The following is an 18,092-nucleotide window of genomic DNA, read 5'->3' as shown; positions in this document are numbered from 1 at the left end:
GGTGGTGGGTTCTCCGTCTTTGGAAATTTTTAAACAGAGGCTAGATAGTCATCTGACGGAGAGGCTGATTCTGTGAAGGCTTAATGGGGTGGCAGGTTACAGTGGATGAGCGATGGGGATGTGAGTGTCCTGCGTAGTGCAGGGGGTTGGACTAGATGACCCATGAGGTCCTTTCCACCTCTGTTATTCTATGATTCTATGATTCTAGGTTTCTCGTTGAGGCCAGGGTCACGAACAACTGGGCCCCCTTCTCCGGACAACACTTTAACATCATGCGAACTCCACCCTGTGGCGATTGGCTGAGGATGGTGGAGGGTAGATGGGGATTATGCTGCCTTCTACATCTGTTTTTAAGTTGATTAGTTTTATTTGGGACTTTTATCTATTTTATGTAACCTGCCATGAGTCTACGGAAATTGGCGGGATAAAAATCCAATAAAATGTACGCGTCAGAGCCAATGCCAGGCTTGCTCTCTGCCCCAGAACTGTGATTGTCTTTGCAGTGCATCTTTGCTGGCATCTCCAGGCTCTGGCTGGCTGAGAAACAGCTGCAGCAGCAACAAAACCATCTCTTCTCAATCAACTGCCAAGGCTGAAGTTGGAAACACGTCGTTGGCCATTCCTTTCACACAACAGTCAATAGTTCCAAGGTCCCAAAGTTGCAAAGATAAATCAAATGCTGGTCCATCCTTTATGATGTTCACGGTGAGGTTTTTACACACACACACAAACACACACACACACACACACACACACAGGCAAGGAGCAGAGAAGATTCCTTCAAAATGCATGTCTCTCATTTTTAAAAAAGCTCTGCTGTGCATTTTGAGAGCTTATGTGTTGTAGTTAGTAGATAAAGTGTGGGACAAAGATCTTGGAAGACCCAGATTTTAATCTGCACTTCTACCGTGGAAGTTAGCCGAGTGACTTTGGGATTGCCACAAAGTCTAAACCTGGCCTACCAACCAGGGCTGTTGTGAGAAAATGGAAGAGAGGAGAATAGTATTCTAAACCACTTGTGGTCCCAACCAGGGAGAAAAGAGATATATAAACAAACACATACTCTGTACAGCCTGCTGTAACCTGTCAGCGGCTGCTTCCTGCGCTGTTACTGGTCCAGATCAGACCCAGGAGCAGCGTAGCTTCATGTTGTGAGTCTGTGTTTAGTGACACCTGAGACGCTTCTACCACTCTTGAAAACTGTCTTGTGGATGCACCCTGAGAGTAAAAAGGGTATAGTCATCTTTGCTGAATGCTATCATAAACATTAATGAGTGAAATGGGTGAGTGCTTTTGGAGAACACTTCCCCAAAATTATCGTGAGCCGTACAAAAACTTGGGCAAAGTCTCCTTGCGCTATCATACACAAGAGCCATTAACGATTTACATATTCTTAAGACTACAAATCCCATGATGCTAGGTATAGACCTATAGGTATAGATATATAAACTACAGGCAGAAAACAGCTGGAACATAAACATCTGCAGGACCAGTTCTAAATTTGAAGGGCAGTTTCTTTTTCTTTTTTCCCCTTTTTTAAGCTCTGGGGTCTCAAAGAGGTTTCAGGACAGAGCTCCTAACAGAAAGTAATTATTTTTTTAAACTTCGGTTTGACCAACTTCTAATGGCTAGCTTGTTTGTTAGAAAGTTTGTATCTTCTACTCTGTTTGAACACTGCAATGAACTTTTTTTTTGCCCTTCAGCCTCACAGGCTCATGCTGCTAGAGACGTGAGCCTGAAGCTTTCAGCTTTGTTCTCTGAGGTCAGAGAAGACGAAAAACTTTACATCTCTCCTTCAAGGACTGGGATTCATGTTTCTGCCAGACAACTGCTAATGTCATTCTTCCCTGTATCACTTAGTCAGGGGTAGTCAAACTGCGGCCCTCCACATGTCCATGGACTACAATCCCCATGAGCCCCTGCTAGCGATTGCTGGCAGGGGCTCATGGGGATTGTAGTCCATGGACACCTGGAGGGCCGCAGTTTGACTACCCCTGACTTAGATCCTTGACTGCAGAGTAACTTCCCTTAGTGATACCACAGCTCTCATTTCTTCCTCTATGTTCTGCAGTGCCTGAAAAGCACAGGTGAATTCGAACCTCCACAGTGATCAATTCCTTAACGCCGCGGATCCATTAACTCTCTGGCGCAATCCATCAGATATGCTGTTTGTGTATATTCGAGAATAATTAATGCAGCTTCAAAAGCACAGGGAAACAGTCAATTTGCACATCAGACTGGGCTATGCAACAGCAGAATGCATTTGCATAATGGCTACCGCTTGGCTAAATTTAACATTGGCTCTGAATACCAACAGCACACTAATGATCCCATTCCTGAAACTGCTGCTGAAAACAGAATGGGTCAGGTGTCTCATTTTCACACAAGGGAAGACGCTGGGACAAACCATAAGAGCATGCAAACAGCTCCTTCCTTGGCTAGGTCCTTTCCATCTGGAAAACAGAAATATTATTTGGAAACCGCAGTGGTCTGCTCAAGGTCAGGATAAAACATAATTTTTAGAACTCTGTGCATTGGCTCCTGGACACATTTGGACCAGAATTGTTCCTCTGCTCAGGTAGCCTGCCTGGCCTTGGATCAGCCAGAGCCTGGGTCTTCTCCACTGTGGCTAGAGGCTCCCTGAAGAGATGAAGGGAGCTTAGGGGGGCCAGGTTGCCAGTTTTGGGAAGACAACTCTTGCCTTCTAAAAATCCCTGCCTGCCTTCACACAGCTGAGTGGCAGGGGGGAATTAAAGGGAAATTTGGGGGGGGGGGGTCATGCCAACACAATGATGTCAGCATTGATGTCATGCCAACACAATGTCAGCACTTCTGGAGTGGCCTGGAAGTGACACCATCATGGAGGGTAATGTTCTAGTATTTGACAAAAGTTCTACGTTACATCATGGAGTTTGGGGTGAATGCTCAAATGTAACCCCTCTGTAACCATGTCCCTTCCAGGTCACACCAGAAGCAGCAGGCGTCTTGGTGGGGGTGGGTGGGGGTGGATTTGAGGATTGTATTTTGTTTTAATCTGTAATTATTGAATAGCTACTTTTAAGCCACCGTGAGCCCTAAGGAAAGGTGGGTATCGATATTTAAATAAATTAAATCGAATCAGAAGGCTTGGATGTGTGTAGCTACCTTATGCAGAGTCAGACTATTGGTTCATGTCACTCATCATTTTCTTCTATAATTGGCTATGGTCCTGCACCGTCATGGGAAAGAAAAGTTTTACCCAAATCTGCTTCCTGAGATCCTTGGTTAATTTTTGCATGGTGCCTGTGACATGACATCACTGCATAGATCATTACAAACCCTCCTGATGACCTCTGCCACTTTGAATGCCCAGCTAATGGCTTTTGCCTTCTTTTTCCTTTTTTCCCCTTTTGTGCCTTACCGTGGAGGTCCCTTCCAACTCTATGATTCATCCACCTTAAAAAAAACAACAAACTGGGGGCCCTGCTAAAAAGCAAAACCATCACCCAGGGACAAGGTTTACCCAGCCTCCTTTTTAAAGGCTATTTCTGAAACACAGAAAGCAGTGAGACTCCAAAAGGTCAGTGTTTCCGCACAAATCTGATCTGTGCACTGGCATTGAGAATTCATTTGAAAAGAATCAACATGCTTCTGCGGCTCCAGGATCACTTCTGAGTTAATCAGGACAAATGTGTAAATGTGGGGGCAGAAAAGTGGAATATAAATTTTGTAAATAAATAAAATAAATTAAAAATAAATTGTGTGGGGGAAAGGGGGCTGTGTTGATATTGTTGTTAGGAAGCAGAAGCATCCCAGAATAATATCCAGCTCAAGTGGATTTGATCTAAAGGTCAGGTCAGAGAGTATGCCTACTGTGACATCTAGTGTTTTGCAGAAACACCTTCAGGTTGATCCACCAGTTCCCCAGTTCTGAATGAAAAGTAGGCTGCTACTACATAGCATGATTTTTTCGGGTCTCAGAAGCTAAGCAGAGTCAGCTCGGGTTAGTATTTGAATGGGAGACCACCAAAGGCGTCCAGAAGCACTATGCAAGAGCAGGCAATGGCAAATCATCTCTGAACATCTCTTGCCTTGGAAACTCTATGGAGTCACTATAAGTTGGTTGTGACTCGATGACACTTTCCACCCCCACCACCACCACTGTGAATCTTACATGAAGTTGGCTTATACCATCAAGGTCACTATTGTCTACATCAGGTTTCCAGAGTCTCAGGAAGAAGTCTTTCAGATCACCTGGAAGAAGAAGAAGAGTTGGTTCTTCTATGCCACTTTTCTATACCTGAAGGAGTCTCAAAGTGGCTTACGATCGCCTTCCCTTTCCTCTCCCCACAACAGACACCCTGTGAGGGAGGTGAGGCTCTACACCACTACACCAAGCTGGCTGATCCTTTTTAGTTGGGATGCTGGGGACGGAACCTGGGACCTTTGGCATGCAAAGCACAGGTTCTTTCCCTGAGCCACAGCCCCTCCCAAGCTCGAGCAGCCTTTCCTCAAAAAAGCTAAAGAACATTTTCACACATCCATTCACTTCTGGCTTCCTTTAACTTTGCTGAGATATTTCCTTGATCTTTTTTGAAGGCTACAGCCAAACATTTGCTCCAGCAGGGGTGCAATGGTACACATTTTCCCAAGCACCTTCTGCTGGCAGCATTTCCCTTGCCTCAGTCCTCTACAGCTGCTGGTCTCGCATCAGTAATTGACATACTGGGGTTGCAATATGTCAATTTCCAGATCTTTTTAAAGCTAAAAAAGCCCTCCGGTCAAGCATGCAGGGAATAAAATGGTGAGTGAAAGGACAGTGTCTCTATGTTTACAGTAGCAACAAGAGCCCTACAGAGAACATATGGAAGCATCTCTAGTAACCTTTTTGCTGATTGGTCATCAATGGAAAGATTAACCAATAGCAACACCAACCTTATGCTGTAATCATTTATCTGGCATGAAGAAGAAGAGTAGGTTCTTATATGCCGCTTTTTTCTACCTGAAGGAGTCTCAAAGTGGCATACAATCACCTTCCCTTTCTCTCCCACCACAGCCACCCTGTGAGGGGGGTGAGGCTGAGAGAGCCCTGATATTCCTGCTCTGTGAGAACAGCACTATCAGGGCTGGGGCGAGCCCAAGGCCACCCATCTGGCTGCATGTGCAGCAGGACTGGGGAATCAAATCCGGCTCACCAGATCAGGAGCCCCCATCTTAACCACTACACCATAATGACTGAACTGCATGCATTTACCAATGAAAGGAGAAACGTAACACACCAGGAGATATGATTAAGGCCATTGTCAAACATATTTTGTTGACTATTGTATTTCTGATTTTTTCTCACCTGCCCTGAGGCCTTGGGGAAGGATGGGCTAAAAGCCTGCCAATGAATACAATAACAATAAAACAATAAAAGCTTACTTCATCACTGAAATCAGCAGTAGGCTTTTCAGAGGGAGGGCTATGGGCAAGGAATGGTGATGCGAGGCTGGTGGTTATGATTTGGGTCTGCCAAGGAAGAGAATGAAAGTGAGAACGGAAGCCATGCATATTCTGCAATTCACTTGCGGCTTTGCAGTGAAAGATTGCAAAGACAGTTATGGTTGCAGCAGGGAGAAATAAGAATGTATGAGGCCACAGTGAGCAATTGAGCAGAAAGCAATAAATTCTACTGCAGTGCATCACCAGTTCTTTTTTTTTTATTATTGCATACATCCGTAATACATCTTGCATATCAGAAATGTTTCTACTGCACAGGTTTTCGATATCTGTGACAACTATGGCATCTTGCCCCCCCCCCCATCCCCATGCAAATCTGCCAGGAAGTAGGGGGGCATCTTGCCCCTCCCCCATACTATGCAAATCTGCCAGGAAGTAGGTTTGCTTAAGCAAACATTTAACAAGACTTAGTAATTTTGCATTTGCCTCTTTCAGCAGCGCTAATGTGGATTTTATCGATTTAATTTATATGCTCATATCTTGGCTGAACAGCATGAATTTGTCGGCTCAGTAGTACATCTACTGAGGTGTGAGGTTGTTATGGAGGACAAATTAATGCTTTGGGAAAGAGGTTCATTTTGTTCTTCTAAAGGACATGGGCCACATCACGTATGTGGACCGGAAGAATTTTATTTTCCGTTTTTTAGTTTAGGGAGGGGCTTGTAGGGCTTCTTTTCCGGAGAAAAGTAATTGGTTCAGGTCATATGATGAAACATTTGGAGCATAATGTGAACTTATGTTGCAGTCCTATCAGTGTTTATCTTCAGTACCAGAGTCAAAGCCTGGAAAATGCAAAGTTATAAGAAGAATGCCTCTGAGCAGAAGACTTTCCTGGCTTTTTCTGTCCATATATTGGGGATGTTGGACTCACTTTTTAACCACAACACCAAACTGGCTCTATAAGTGATTTGACAGCAGTTAGCACACACAACCACAAAGTAACCACATGGTCAGGTCAGCTTTGGCGAAGCTAAGAACAGATGGTAAAATGCCTTTTTGGGGGATCTGCATCAGCTTGATTCAGCAATAAAGCTGGATCCAGAATCACCCCTAGGGCTCTTAACAGTATCAACAAGAGACAATTGAACCACACCAACAACGGGGAGACCCATGTCCTTAAGGACCTCAGCATCTCAACTGACATTATCTCCTTCTTGTGAAGATTCAACTTCTTTATCCTTAGCTGTTCAGCTACAGCAGTCAGGCACTGGTTCAGAGGCTCTGTAACATCACCAGATAGATAAAGAAAGGTAGAGCTAGGTGTCATCAACATATTCCTCAATCCCAAACCATTCCATTTCTATTTTATTAAGATTTGATAGCCCATAAACCATACATCTAAAAGTACAAATGTCTCAACGGACTGGTGTGGTCCATTGTTTCAAAGGCTGCAGATAAGTCTACTAAAAAAAGCAGACTGGCTTAGCCTTTGCCTACATTTAGATGGAGGTCATCTGCTAGGGCCACCAGTGTAATCCCCCTCCCCTCATTCAGGGGCTGTTAGAGGCTCCCCTCACAGCAGGCCTGAAGGAAGTGCGGAATCCTGAGCAAGAGCAGCAATTGGCCCTAGGGGAGGGAAGATGCCACCAATAGGAGTCTTTGGAACCTTCAGTATGTTGTTAGAAGTATGAATCACATTTTATGTATAAGACTAGTGGCAAAGCCCGTTGTATCCAGGAATTCAACAGGCGCTAGAGCTTGGCTGTGGGAAGAGGAAGGGGAGGAGTTGTCCAGTCTGTAAGAGCATGGGGTTGAATGTGTGTGTTGTATGGGAGGTTGTGATAGCAAATTAAGGCATAGGTGTGGAGAGATGGTTTGGAATGTTCATTGAGTGTGGGAGAGGACTGATATGTGAAGGGAAAATCAGATTGCCCTGGGCCAACCTTGGGGGGCGGGTCATGTTGCCTCCCTATTGGCCCCAAGTCTGAGGGGCAGGGACAGTCCAATCCTTGGTCCAAAAATCGGACTGGCCCCACCCACTCTCCGCTCACCTAGACCTTAGCTTTTTTATATTATACAGTGAAGCTGTTCTAGATATATGACAGTGTAAGAGTATAGAAGTTAAAGATATCATAAAATGACTATGCAAAGGGAAAACACTGGAAATGTTTCAGGTTGGAGAGTCAATGAAAATTGTAGGAAGATTGTCACAATGTTTATGGTTATATTTGGATCTGAAAAAAGACCTAAAGTATTTGACCTGAACAGAGAGGTAGATTTGTGCTGTTTATTTAGCCTCCTTCTTACCCTTCTGTATAATCCTTTAGATAAAGTTTGGCTTCTTTTGAGATGATCTCTTCAAATCAGAGTGGAGAATTATTTCGTTTGATGCATAATGCTTACACTGTACAACCAACTAAGTTGGGGGAAAATGGCAAAGATGAAACTAGTGAATTACCATTTGCAAATTGCTACATCCATGCCCTTTATGTGAGATCTGTAAGAAGCTCAGTGACAACTAAGCTGAAAGCAACAAAGGAATTTCCAGTACAATAAATCTTCTCTTCTTGCTTTGGAGGGTATTGATGCCAGGTTGACGGATTTTTAAGTCAGGGGATTTAACTTTTCCCAGAATGACAAGAGAAGAAGCCTTAACTAGTTCTGTCTCTTATACAACTATTGTACCTATGCCAAACAACCTGCATTGCAGAAGGAGAATCCAAAGCTGAAGGGAATTTCCATTTGACATGTCAGAGTTCAAAGGGATCCCACCTTGACCGAAGTAGATGTATTTGGGAAGAATTCAGGCCCTCACCTAACCCAATCAGGGCTGCTAAATCACCAGTCAGGTGCCTGGGTACCTGAATACGGTCCTGTACTTGCTTCTCTGAGCAAGTCTGGGTGCAATTATGGGATTATGAAAACATTCTTTTCCATTGGTGGTATAGCTCCTCTGTCCAAGTCTACTTACTGAAGCAGCACCTTCATTATGGATTTAAATTGACTTGCAAAGTGGATTAACTGGGCATGGTATTTTCATGAAGTTATTGAGGTCTATGGTGGGCTTTCCATGAAAAGCTTCGGAGTAAGTGTAGAATACGGGATTTTTTTCCTGTTTTCTGATATAGGACCATTACACATGGGCATTTTGCCCCAATTTTGTTATAGCTCTGTCGAGTTTTTCTTTTTCATTCTGCATTGATTTCCCCCTTCAGCGGTCAGTTCGTTTTCTAGTTCCTTAGGTTTTCTGAGAGTTGTGCTGTCCTGATTTTCCCCTTGTTTCGCTTCCAAGCCGAAGAGGATTCAAAGGTGCATGGATTCACTTGGCTCCCCACCCTGCCCCTTTGTTGCCCCTTGAAAGTCACTCTCCACCAACGCTGAAGTAATTCCACCTACTCTGTACCTTCTGCCATTCATTGGTGTGCAAGCTCCATTGATTACTTTCTCCCTCATTGTTCCTTTCCTCCCTTCAACAAACAGCATGATTGTAGTGCTGATATGGGACTATTGATAGGATCCCTCAGGAGGAAAAAGAAATGACAAGGAAAAAATATTTCTCTTGTAGGTCTCCAAGAAGCCTGAAAGTGGCAGGGGAGAGGGAAAGACTGGCAATGGAAGTGTGGGCCTTTGGGAAATCAAGTATTTGGAAGAGAGGTCTCTCTTTTCCCCTGTTGGCTGAGTTTCTGTTCTCTTCCACCCCACAACCCCTTGGTGTTATTAAACCTGGAAACCTTTTCTTCGCATCTGGAAAACCAGCAACGAGAATAAAATAGGTCTCAAAAGGCTGTGGTTCCCAGGGGGGCTGCTTCAAAGAGGTCAATCAGGGGGGTGGATTGAGAGGTTTGTTTAATGTGCAGGGGAAGGGGGGAGAAGAGACTTGTGGATGCATGTCAAGTGGCTTTGTGTTTTTGGGAGTTTTTCGGAGCTTGCTATCGGATAGAACCTGCAATTCTTCCAAGCTGGGCTTCTTGGATCAGATCGCAATACAATTTGTTTTGTTTGAAATGTGAATCTTTCTATGAATGAGGTGGTTTAATGGAACTGTGCCCCTTCCCCCATATTGCTCTAGACTGCAGATTCCCATTCCTAAGTGTGGTGTAGTGGTAGCATAGCAGGGGGGGCAGATGCCAGGGTAGAATGAGGACACCACACCAAATAGACTATTTTGGCAAAAGATTGGCAACAGCTTTATTATAAAATGAATGAGCATCAGCACAGCAAGGGGGCAGATCCAGCCATCTTGCAGTTAGCAGACTGCAAGGGAGCTCCAATGCTAGCAGCCTGTCCCCAGAAATGCATGTGACCTTGATGTGCCTGAGGCTTGCTGGGAAACCAGAAAGTGGAAAAGGAACGGGGGCTCTTGTGGGCAATGGCCTCTGATAGGAACTCCCTACACTTTTGCCACCCAGAAATGCCAGCAGTGAGGCCCTGCCCCTTCCGGGGATGATGCAGTAGCTCCATATCCACACAGACTCTTAAGGCAGTCCCCTGCTATGGGGGAGTCCAGCATGCAGGCTTGCTCTCCCCGCCCCCGCCCCCCCCCCATATAGATTTGCCTCATGCACAAAACCACCGGCTGTGACTAAAATAAAGGCTGTAAAGAACAACAAGGTGTTAAACACTTCAGTGAACAGCACAATAAAAGACAAGCCATGCAACTAGTGTGGGAAGGGTGGGTTGAAATGCCATTGCAGGAGGAGGAGAAGAGGTTGGGTGGTTGCAGAGAAGACCCTCATAAAAGGGGAACCTGCCCTGGAACCCAGGCCCAATGGCCATTCTCCACTAGGAAAGACTTCTTGCCCTGGGAGCCCTGGGAGCAGGACCCCCATCCCCAACAGCTGAGAGGTCGAAAACAGAGGGCTGCCATTCAATGCCAGCCTGCTGGATGCCTCCCTTGCCCTGTGGTTCCCGCACTGCTGCGATCTGCAACCTCAGTGAGTTGTGGCCACATTCGCACTGGGGTTGAGGAGACATAGCTTCAGATCCTAGTCCTCCATGAAGCATGATAAGTGACCTTGAGTCAAACACAGGCAGACACACACACACACAGAGAAATGAAGAGGAAAGGGAGAATTAACCTACAACCAATCCCCAAAGCAGAAGAGTCAAAAAGCTGAGAGTCAAGGTCAATAAGTGACAAGCAGACATCCTGTTTGTAAAATCAAAGGAATTCTAAATCCAATAAGCATGCTTAACTATACCAAAAATGTTGAAAAATAGTCATTGCATATATGGATGGAAATGCCGTCAAGTTGCAATTGATTTATAGCGACTCCAGTAAGGGACATCCAAGGCTGGAGAGAAGTAGAGGCTATGCTTCGTCGTTTCCCAGCTCTGCATAGCTTCTGCGGTCTGATGAGATCAGGCAATACCATGCCATCATGGCGTAGACAACATTCCTGCGGACAATGATAAGTCAAAAGACCAAATGTGGCTCACATCTGGGCAAGACAGCTGGTCCGGTCCCCCACTGGTGAAGTTCGAATATCCTAATGCCAGTGCATTACAGGTGTCATTGCACCTTGGCTCTTGCGTAGCGCCAGATATGCCAGCCTAATTTTGGAATTTCCCTGTGCAGTTCCCCTCCTTAATTTAGGATGGCCCAGTTATGCTCTCAGGCCATCTTTCATCACCATGTTATTGTGAGAATACAGTGAAGGCAAACAGGAACATCTCTATCAATCTGAACTACTTGGACGATAAAAATGGGATTACAGATATTCCAAGACCATCTTGGAAAATCCTCAGAAATTGGTTGACGGTAGCTTTATGACAATGGGTTTTTCAGTTGGCTGGAATGCAGAGGAATAATATATTGCGTTGGTGTTATAATATGAGCAAGGAGGGCACAATATCCAGTTGTTAATTCTTGGAAAAGAACCCCGAGGAGTACAGTAGTGATTAGAAACCGTATGTGACATCGCTGCTAACTAGAGATTTGTTCTGGGAGAGACAATTGCGTTTAAGACAGTGTTTGCTTCCCACATAATGCACATAGATTTTGGCTCCGCTGTCACCTCGGTCAAGCAGAGACTGCAAGCTTTTGAAACGAAAGAAGGTGATGATCAGGGAAATCTCTTCCAAAGCCCCTTCAGCTTGTTAGTGAATGAAACAAAACCGTCTTGTGTGTTAATCACCTGAAAGTGGTGGTCAACCACCACTTGGCTATATAGCAGAGGAATATGTAAACAGGTAGTTGAAGATTGGGGTGGTGGGGAATTAATAAGAAATCTGGTAGCATCTTGAACACTAGAGAGATTTACTTCAATGTGAGCTTTCTTCAGATGCATCAGAGGGAGAGAGAGAGAGATGGTGAGGCAAAAGGTACGTATTCTGTGGATTCTGATAAACAGCATTTCTCAGTGTCTGTTCGTAATGTAGAAGACATGAAAACACCAAGTCATTGTGCTTCACATACTGTGGGGCTTTTTGCACGCCTTCAAAATAGCACAATGGTTGCCAATTGAAAACGCTACTGATTTGCTGTTTTGCACAACGTCGTCGACAATCTGCCACACACCTGAAACCAATCTGCAAAAAGCGCTTCCTTGTAGCGCTTTCAGGGAAATCCCCAAAAGTGGATTCACCCTCCGGAAAGCGATACACTCCTGCAACCAATCTGCAACACTAGCGAAAAAGACCTGTGCGTTAACATTGTTGCGGTTTCTACAAAGTCCCTCCCCCTGGCTCTCTTCTCTGATCTTCCGGCGAAGCGATCGCCATTTTTTTTTTTCTCCGAGCGAGCGGGGATAAACGCACCAGCGAGCCTCTTTCAGTTTAGAGGCTTCCCCGGCTTCAGTCCCTCCCCTTCAGTCACTAAGCACACTTCAGTCACTAAGCACACTACTAAGCAGTCATTTTATTTTTTACACATTCATTCAGCCGAAAATCGGGCCCGTGAGAGGGGGGGGGGGATTTTTTTTTTCCACTCGGAGGGAGTGTGGCAACGATCAAACGACAGCTCAAACACACCAGGCAGCTGGATGGGTCTCTCCGTTGCAACGAATTAACACAGATTCGTTACAATGGGTCTGTTTTTTTTAAAAAAAAACCTTTCTTAAAGGGAAAGGGGCTGTTTGGGAGCATGCTAACGGCTGCACATTGGCTGCTTGACGGCCAGGGGCGGGACGAGCTCGGCAATAGCGCTTCCTTTCTAGCGATTTCTGCCGAGACCGGAAGCCTGTGGGAAACGCTACAAAACGCAACTGGATTCCACTACAAAGGCAGGTATGCATAACGACGAATTCCACTATTTTAAATGGCGATTTTTCATTCAGTGACCAATTTGCTACAAAGATCCCGGTGCGTAAAGCCCCTGTGTTTCCACCTACAATTGAACCTGGCATCTATTTAACATTCCCTGTTTCTGATATGTCTCCTATGTTTAAAGTTGCTCTATAATCATTCCGGGTCTTTTTCTGCTTTTCTCCCTACATAGGATAACAACCCTGTTGCGAGGAAATAAATATATAATGGCTTCTAGCAATACCCAAAGCTCAGACGTTGCAGGCAGACAGATAATAAAAAATTTCTTTTCCCGATCTGAGCCTTCGGTATTGGTAAGTCATGATATATTTATTCCTAGGAAAACAGGAGGGAGAGTTTTTCTTTGCATTTATTAAGTTCCAAAGTTTGGCCAATAGTTACATTGGAATCATAATGACCCTCAGGAGCCATATTGTAAGAACCAAGGAAGCAAAATTCATCACTGATATCCAGTTAGCTTTGTTGTTGTTAGGTGCGAAGTTGTGTCCGACCCATCGCGACCCCATGGACAATGATCCTCCAGGCCTTCCTGTCCTCTACCATTCCCCGGAGTCCATTTAAGTTCGCACCGACTGCTTCAGTGACTTTTAGTGACTTCCAGTTAGCTTTAATTTTCTTTAAAAGTAACCACGGTAGGAGGGGTGGTGGCGGTGGCAGGGGGCGGATATGGATCAGGGCCATGATGTAATGCAGGAGGGATCTCCTCTCCTCTGTGCTATGTCCCTTTTCAAAATCATACCACATCCCTGCTGTTTGCCCCAGAAGAGAACTAAGGACAGATTAATTTTTAGGTGGAAAAGTCACTATAAGGTTATTCTGCCTTCCAAGTATTCAGTGAGAAGGCCACCGTATCCAAGAGGAATCTCTTGAGGCTTTCCTAACTTCTGACAAATTTGTGTGAATTGGCTAAAATGATTCTTTAAATCACGGGCATGTGAAGTTTATGGTCAAACCTGCATATGTCACTGTTCCTTCCCAGCATTCATCACATCAGTGAGCCCAGCTATCTATATTACAAATATTCTTTTGAGGAAACAAATCCCCAACGTCCTTCTTCTCATCCCTGTATTATTACAGAATGCCAAACCCTTGCCATCAAAGGAAGGATTAGCTCCCATAAATCTATTGAAGGGATTGTTGCTCGCAACCGTGGAAACCTTTATGGTATTAGTTGAAAGATTAGGGCTGAACTCAAAATGACAAATACATCTGGATGCCAAGGTAACCCAAATTCTATAACTAATAAGGTGTCATTTCTACAGTCCTTTACCGAGAAGTAAGCCCCATTGAATTCAGCTGGGCTTTCACTTAGGTAATCATAGATAGGACTGGGCTGTAAATTATGCTTTCAGGAACTGTATCTGGCATATTTAATACTGCTTCTATTGATTGTGGGGAGGAGCAGTGAGGAGCAAGAACCCATCTGCTGACCTATGAAATGCCTGCTCAGTTTTCATCTGTGAGTGACATTTTGACCGTTTATGCACTGGAGGTTTCATGCTGGGCTGCAGGCTGGAGTTTTAGTCGTGGCAGGTTGCCCGACCTCTTCCTGCACCCACACAGGGGAATATTTGGCTCAGTGCACCTCATCTGCCCCAATTTGTGCTCCTGCACGAGAGCTGGGGCAGTGAAGTTCCCAGTGCGTAAATGGTCTTTGTCAGACATTGTTTTGTGAGTTCAAGTTAACTTCAGGAACAAAGGTTGGGGGGGGGGTTGCCCTCCAAGGACAAAAGTCTAGGTACCCTGGTCAATGGTGCTCCCAAAGCTGGTGAAGCAATCTTATTTTTAATAGGATATTTGACCTGTGTTCCCGTAGAGTGAGGGGACATTGGAGTGAATCTTTGATTGAGAGCCCTCAACGGCACTTTGGTGACTTTGTATATAGAAACAACATTCAATTAGATGAGGTTCCTTTATGTCTGCTTCATTAGGTGTTTGCTTTCAGGTTCAATTCAAGATGTTGTCTTGAATTTAAAATTCCTTTTCAGACTGGGATTCAAGTATTGGAAGGACTATGGGTTCAGTTCTAGCATTTAGCTCCATTGGGACCTATCCAGATGCATTCATGGAAGGCACTTCACAGTGGAGGAAATGTACAGGTGTCGGGTGGAACAAAAATATACGACCACTCCCCATTTCAGGCTGGAAGAGCAGAGTTCCTTAGGTACCACCAACCCGTAGAATGAGAACGATGGGGGCAAAGATCTTCTCTGGCAGGTATAATGCACATATATTTCTGAAGAGCAGGGAAAGAGCTCTTTCACTTTTCTGGAGGGGGTACAAAACTTAAAAAATAATAGCTTGCCTTTTGACATATGAGGATGCTTGGTCCTGGTTTTTGTAAAAAAACTTTTCATGAGGATGTTTTAACTGTTTCCTTTGCAATCTGAAAAGCTGCTGGAGAAGTGGTATATACGTTTAAAAAGAAGTAAAAACCATGGGCACCATCAAGTTTTGTCCTTGGGATAAGTGGACAGGAAATCCAGATTCCCCGTGTGACTGAGCAGCTGCAGCCTGAGGTATAAAAGTCTTTATTGGAAGTTCAAGAAAAAATGTTAATGTTTTGCTCCCTTGAAAGGAAGACTGTGTTTTTTATGTACAAAACCATTAGTCAAATATCAAATGCTTTTTTTTTGCATTACTAGGATGTGAAAATGTCACTGTTTTTACATAGGTGGAAAGCAATAAATATATACTATACAACAGTCACACCACAGACAAAAAAGAAAAGAGGATTTCCTGTGGGAAACAGCAGGCATAAACAAGAGAGAGAGTTTCAGAGTAACATGTTATACAGCAGTTAAATGTGCATATTCTATTTGTCTGCTGATCCACACTGTTCCAGGGGGCGGTTTCTGCTTTGGTGAGTGAATCCGGCAAGAAACCATGAAATAAGAATTCTTCACACCTGAAATGCACCAAGGTTGACAGTTACTTCTCCTTATAGGATCATTCTGCTATATGAACACTCTCTTAGTTGATTTTAGGCTGGCTGAATAAAAGGTACCTCATTATCAAGCAGCAGGGATAACCAGGAGAGTGTCTAAATGGCAAATCCTGCTTTGAAATCTCTTTGGCCTTTCTTAAGTTCAATTGAAACATCATGCTGGTAGACGCAAGAACCAGGCCTTGAACATACCCAGGCCTCTAAGGCTGCTCTATCATATTGATTTTAACTGCATTTGCATTTGACCCCTTTTCTAAAGAGCTTAAGAGGGCACCTCCACTTTACTATCTCCACTTTATCTCCACTTAACTATCACAACACCACACTATAATGTAGGTTAAGCTGAAAGTGTATGGCAGAACCCAAGATCATCTTTTGCATTTCATTAGACAGAGGAAGTCTGAACCTGTGTCTCCCCTATGCAAGCACTGGGTCATGTCTGACCCTTGGGGTGACACCCTCTAGCATTTTCATGGCAGACTCAATACGGGGTGGTTTGCCAGTGCCTTCCCCGGTCATTACCGTTTACCCCCCAGCAAGCTGGGTACTCATTTTACCGACCTCGGAAGGATGGAAGGCTGAGTCAACCTTGAGCCGGCTGCTGGGATTGAACTCCCAGCCTCATGGGCAGAGCTTTCAGACTGCATGTCTGCTGCCTTACCACTCTGCACCACCTAATCATTATACTACAATAGAACCTTCTAACCACATCAGCGTGTCTTCTAATTATGGGGGACAGAGTAGTTGCTGAATCGTAGCAGATAAAATCTCTTTATAGAATATACAAATTGGATCCAGGGTCCCCTCTCTGTCTTTTCTTGTAATAGCCACACATGACTTTTGGGGTTCCTCAATTCCTGTGCATGTAGTATGGGAAGGAATGCATTTTTTTCAGTGAAAAGTCTAAGTTGAGCATTTTAACAGCTTTTTTTCCTGCTCTGGGCAGATCAGGCGAAGGGGTGGGGTCAGTCCAATTGCTCACCTTCATTGGTACACCATCATGAAGGGAAAGGACTGACAACTACTGCTTACTTAACACCATTTCTGTAATTGAATTAGAACCATCATGGATACAATAGTCCAGAAGGGTGCTCTCATTTGGGAACGGGGACTGCATTGCCTTCAGCCTTTGTGATCCCACATTCAGCACTGTGCGTACTATGCAGTTTGTTGGGCATACTGACATTTAATTTTTGCCTAGTCTTACTGCACTGTCATTGTCATTCAGCTTTGTATTCCTAGTCCTGCTGCAATGTTGCATTGGATGTCCTCCATTATATGACTATTTCCTTTCTCCAGCTGTATTCTGTAACCCACCTTGAGTTTCAATGAGGGTGGAAGGCTATAAATAAGCACAGTAAAGAAATAAGCCAACCACCCAGCCGGGAGATAAGAACAGCAATACAACTAGGCACCATTTAATTCTACAGACGTAACTGGCCTTTTGAGGGGCAAGTGGACAGAAATGTATTGCTCTGTTACAGATGGTGCTTGAGTGGCAACAGCAAGAAACACCAAATGACAGTCATGGTAAGAAAGAAATTAGCAGCGCAACCCTAAATCAAGTTACTCCCTTCTAGGTCCACTGATGTTAATGGACTTAGAAAGGTATAAGTGCTAAGAATGGGACCATAATTCAGCTTTCAGTACACTGAGGGAAAACACTAAACATACACATTTGTTGCCCAAATGGGAAGAGGAGTCCTCATGCTGTCGAGTTTTATTCTTCCCCTGAGAGGAGTGTTCTCCTAAAGAAGAAAAGGAAAAAGATAGGAGTAAATTCATCTCGCCTGGAAACATAATAAAACCCATGTTGATTGTATCAGCCATAGGCCATTGCACTGGGAGGACAGCTACAACATAAATATATATCTAGAAACGTGTCTCCAAAGATATCAGACCATGGCACACAGCCACAAAAATGGCCTGGACAACTTTGCAGCACTTCACAGCACCGTGGGGCAGGCCAGGGTTTTAAAACTTTTTGCAGAAAGGTGGGATTGCATGGGAGCCTTCCTGCAAAATAAACCCCTTGCCACCAGTCCCCGCATGGCAGAACCTTCCTCCCGTGGGTGCATCCCCTGAGGGTGTCCCCACGTGGGTGTCCCACTGAAGTGTGTCCCCTGTGGGGCACATTTTGGAGCTGGAGCAGATCCAGTGCTCAAATGTTTTTCCCATGGGGACACAGAGTGCTGCAGAGCATGTAGCTCCCCAGCAATGTATCGGTGGCATGGCCACTGGCATGAAGAATGATGCAGCTATGCAGTACAGTACAATTGATTTTGTATGCGCATGGTAACATTTGCAGCATCTGTACACAAAAACTGATTGCATGTTCTATTTGACAAAACAGCAATGCAATGGGCCTGTGAAGAGGTAGGGTTTGATTATGCCTCTCATCCAAGTACTAACCATAGACAATCTTGCTTATCTCCTGAATTACCACAAGTTCAGCTAT

The 18,092-nt window shown here is 44.5% G+C and overlaps 1 protein-coding gene across 2 annotated transcripts in view; it reads right to left on the bottom strand.

Annotated features, from left to right (window-relative positions):
* Positions 1-15,202: 15,202 nt before the first annotated feature.
* Positions 15,203-18,092, bottom strand: part of EMCN (endomucin) — a 39,297-nt gene continuing 36,407 nt past the window's right edge. For both annotated transcript variants that reach the window (XM_077300776.1, XM_077300775.1), the window contains exons 11-12: positions 17,309-17,382; positions 15,203-15,595 (exon numbers count right to left, since the gene is read on the bottom strand). In XM_077300776.1, the coding sequence (XP_077156891.1) occupies positions 15,590-15,595; positions 17,309-17,382 (80 nt within the window). In that variant the 3' untranslated portion in view covers positions 15,203-15,589. The remainder of the gene's footprint in view (positions 15,596-17,308; positions 17,383-18,092) is intronic.

This window comes from Paroedura picta, chromosome 10 (assembly GCF_049243985.1).
Source record: "Paroedura picta isolate Pp20150507F chromosome 10, Ppicta_v3.0, whole genome shotgun sequence".
NCBI classification, from domain to species: domain Eukaryota; kingdom Metazoa; phylum Chordata; class Lepidosauria; order Squamata; family Gekkonidae; genus Paroedura; species Paroedura picta.
Note: the sequence above shows the minus strand (reverse complement) of the source record. Positions and strands in the feature narration are given on the sequence as shown.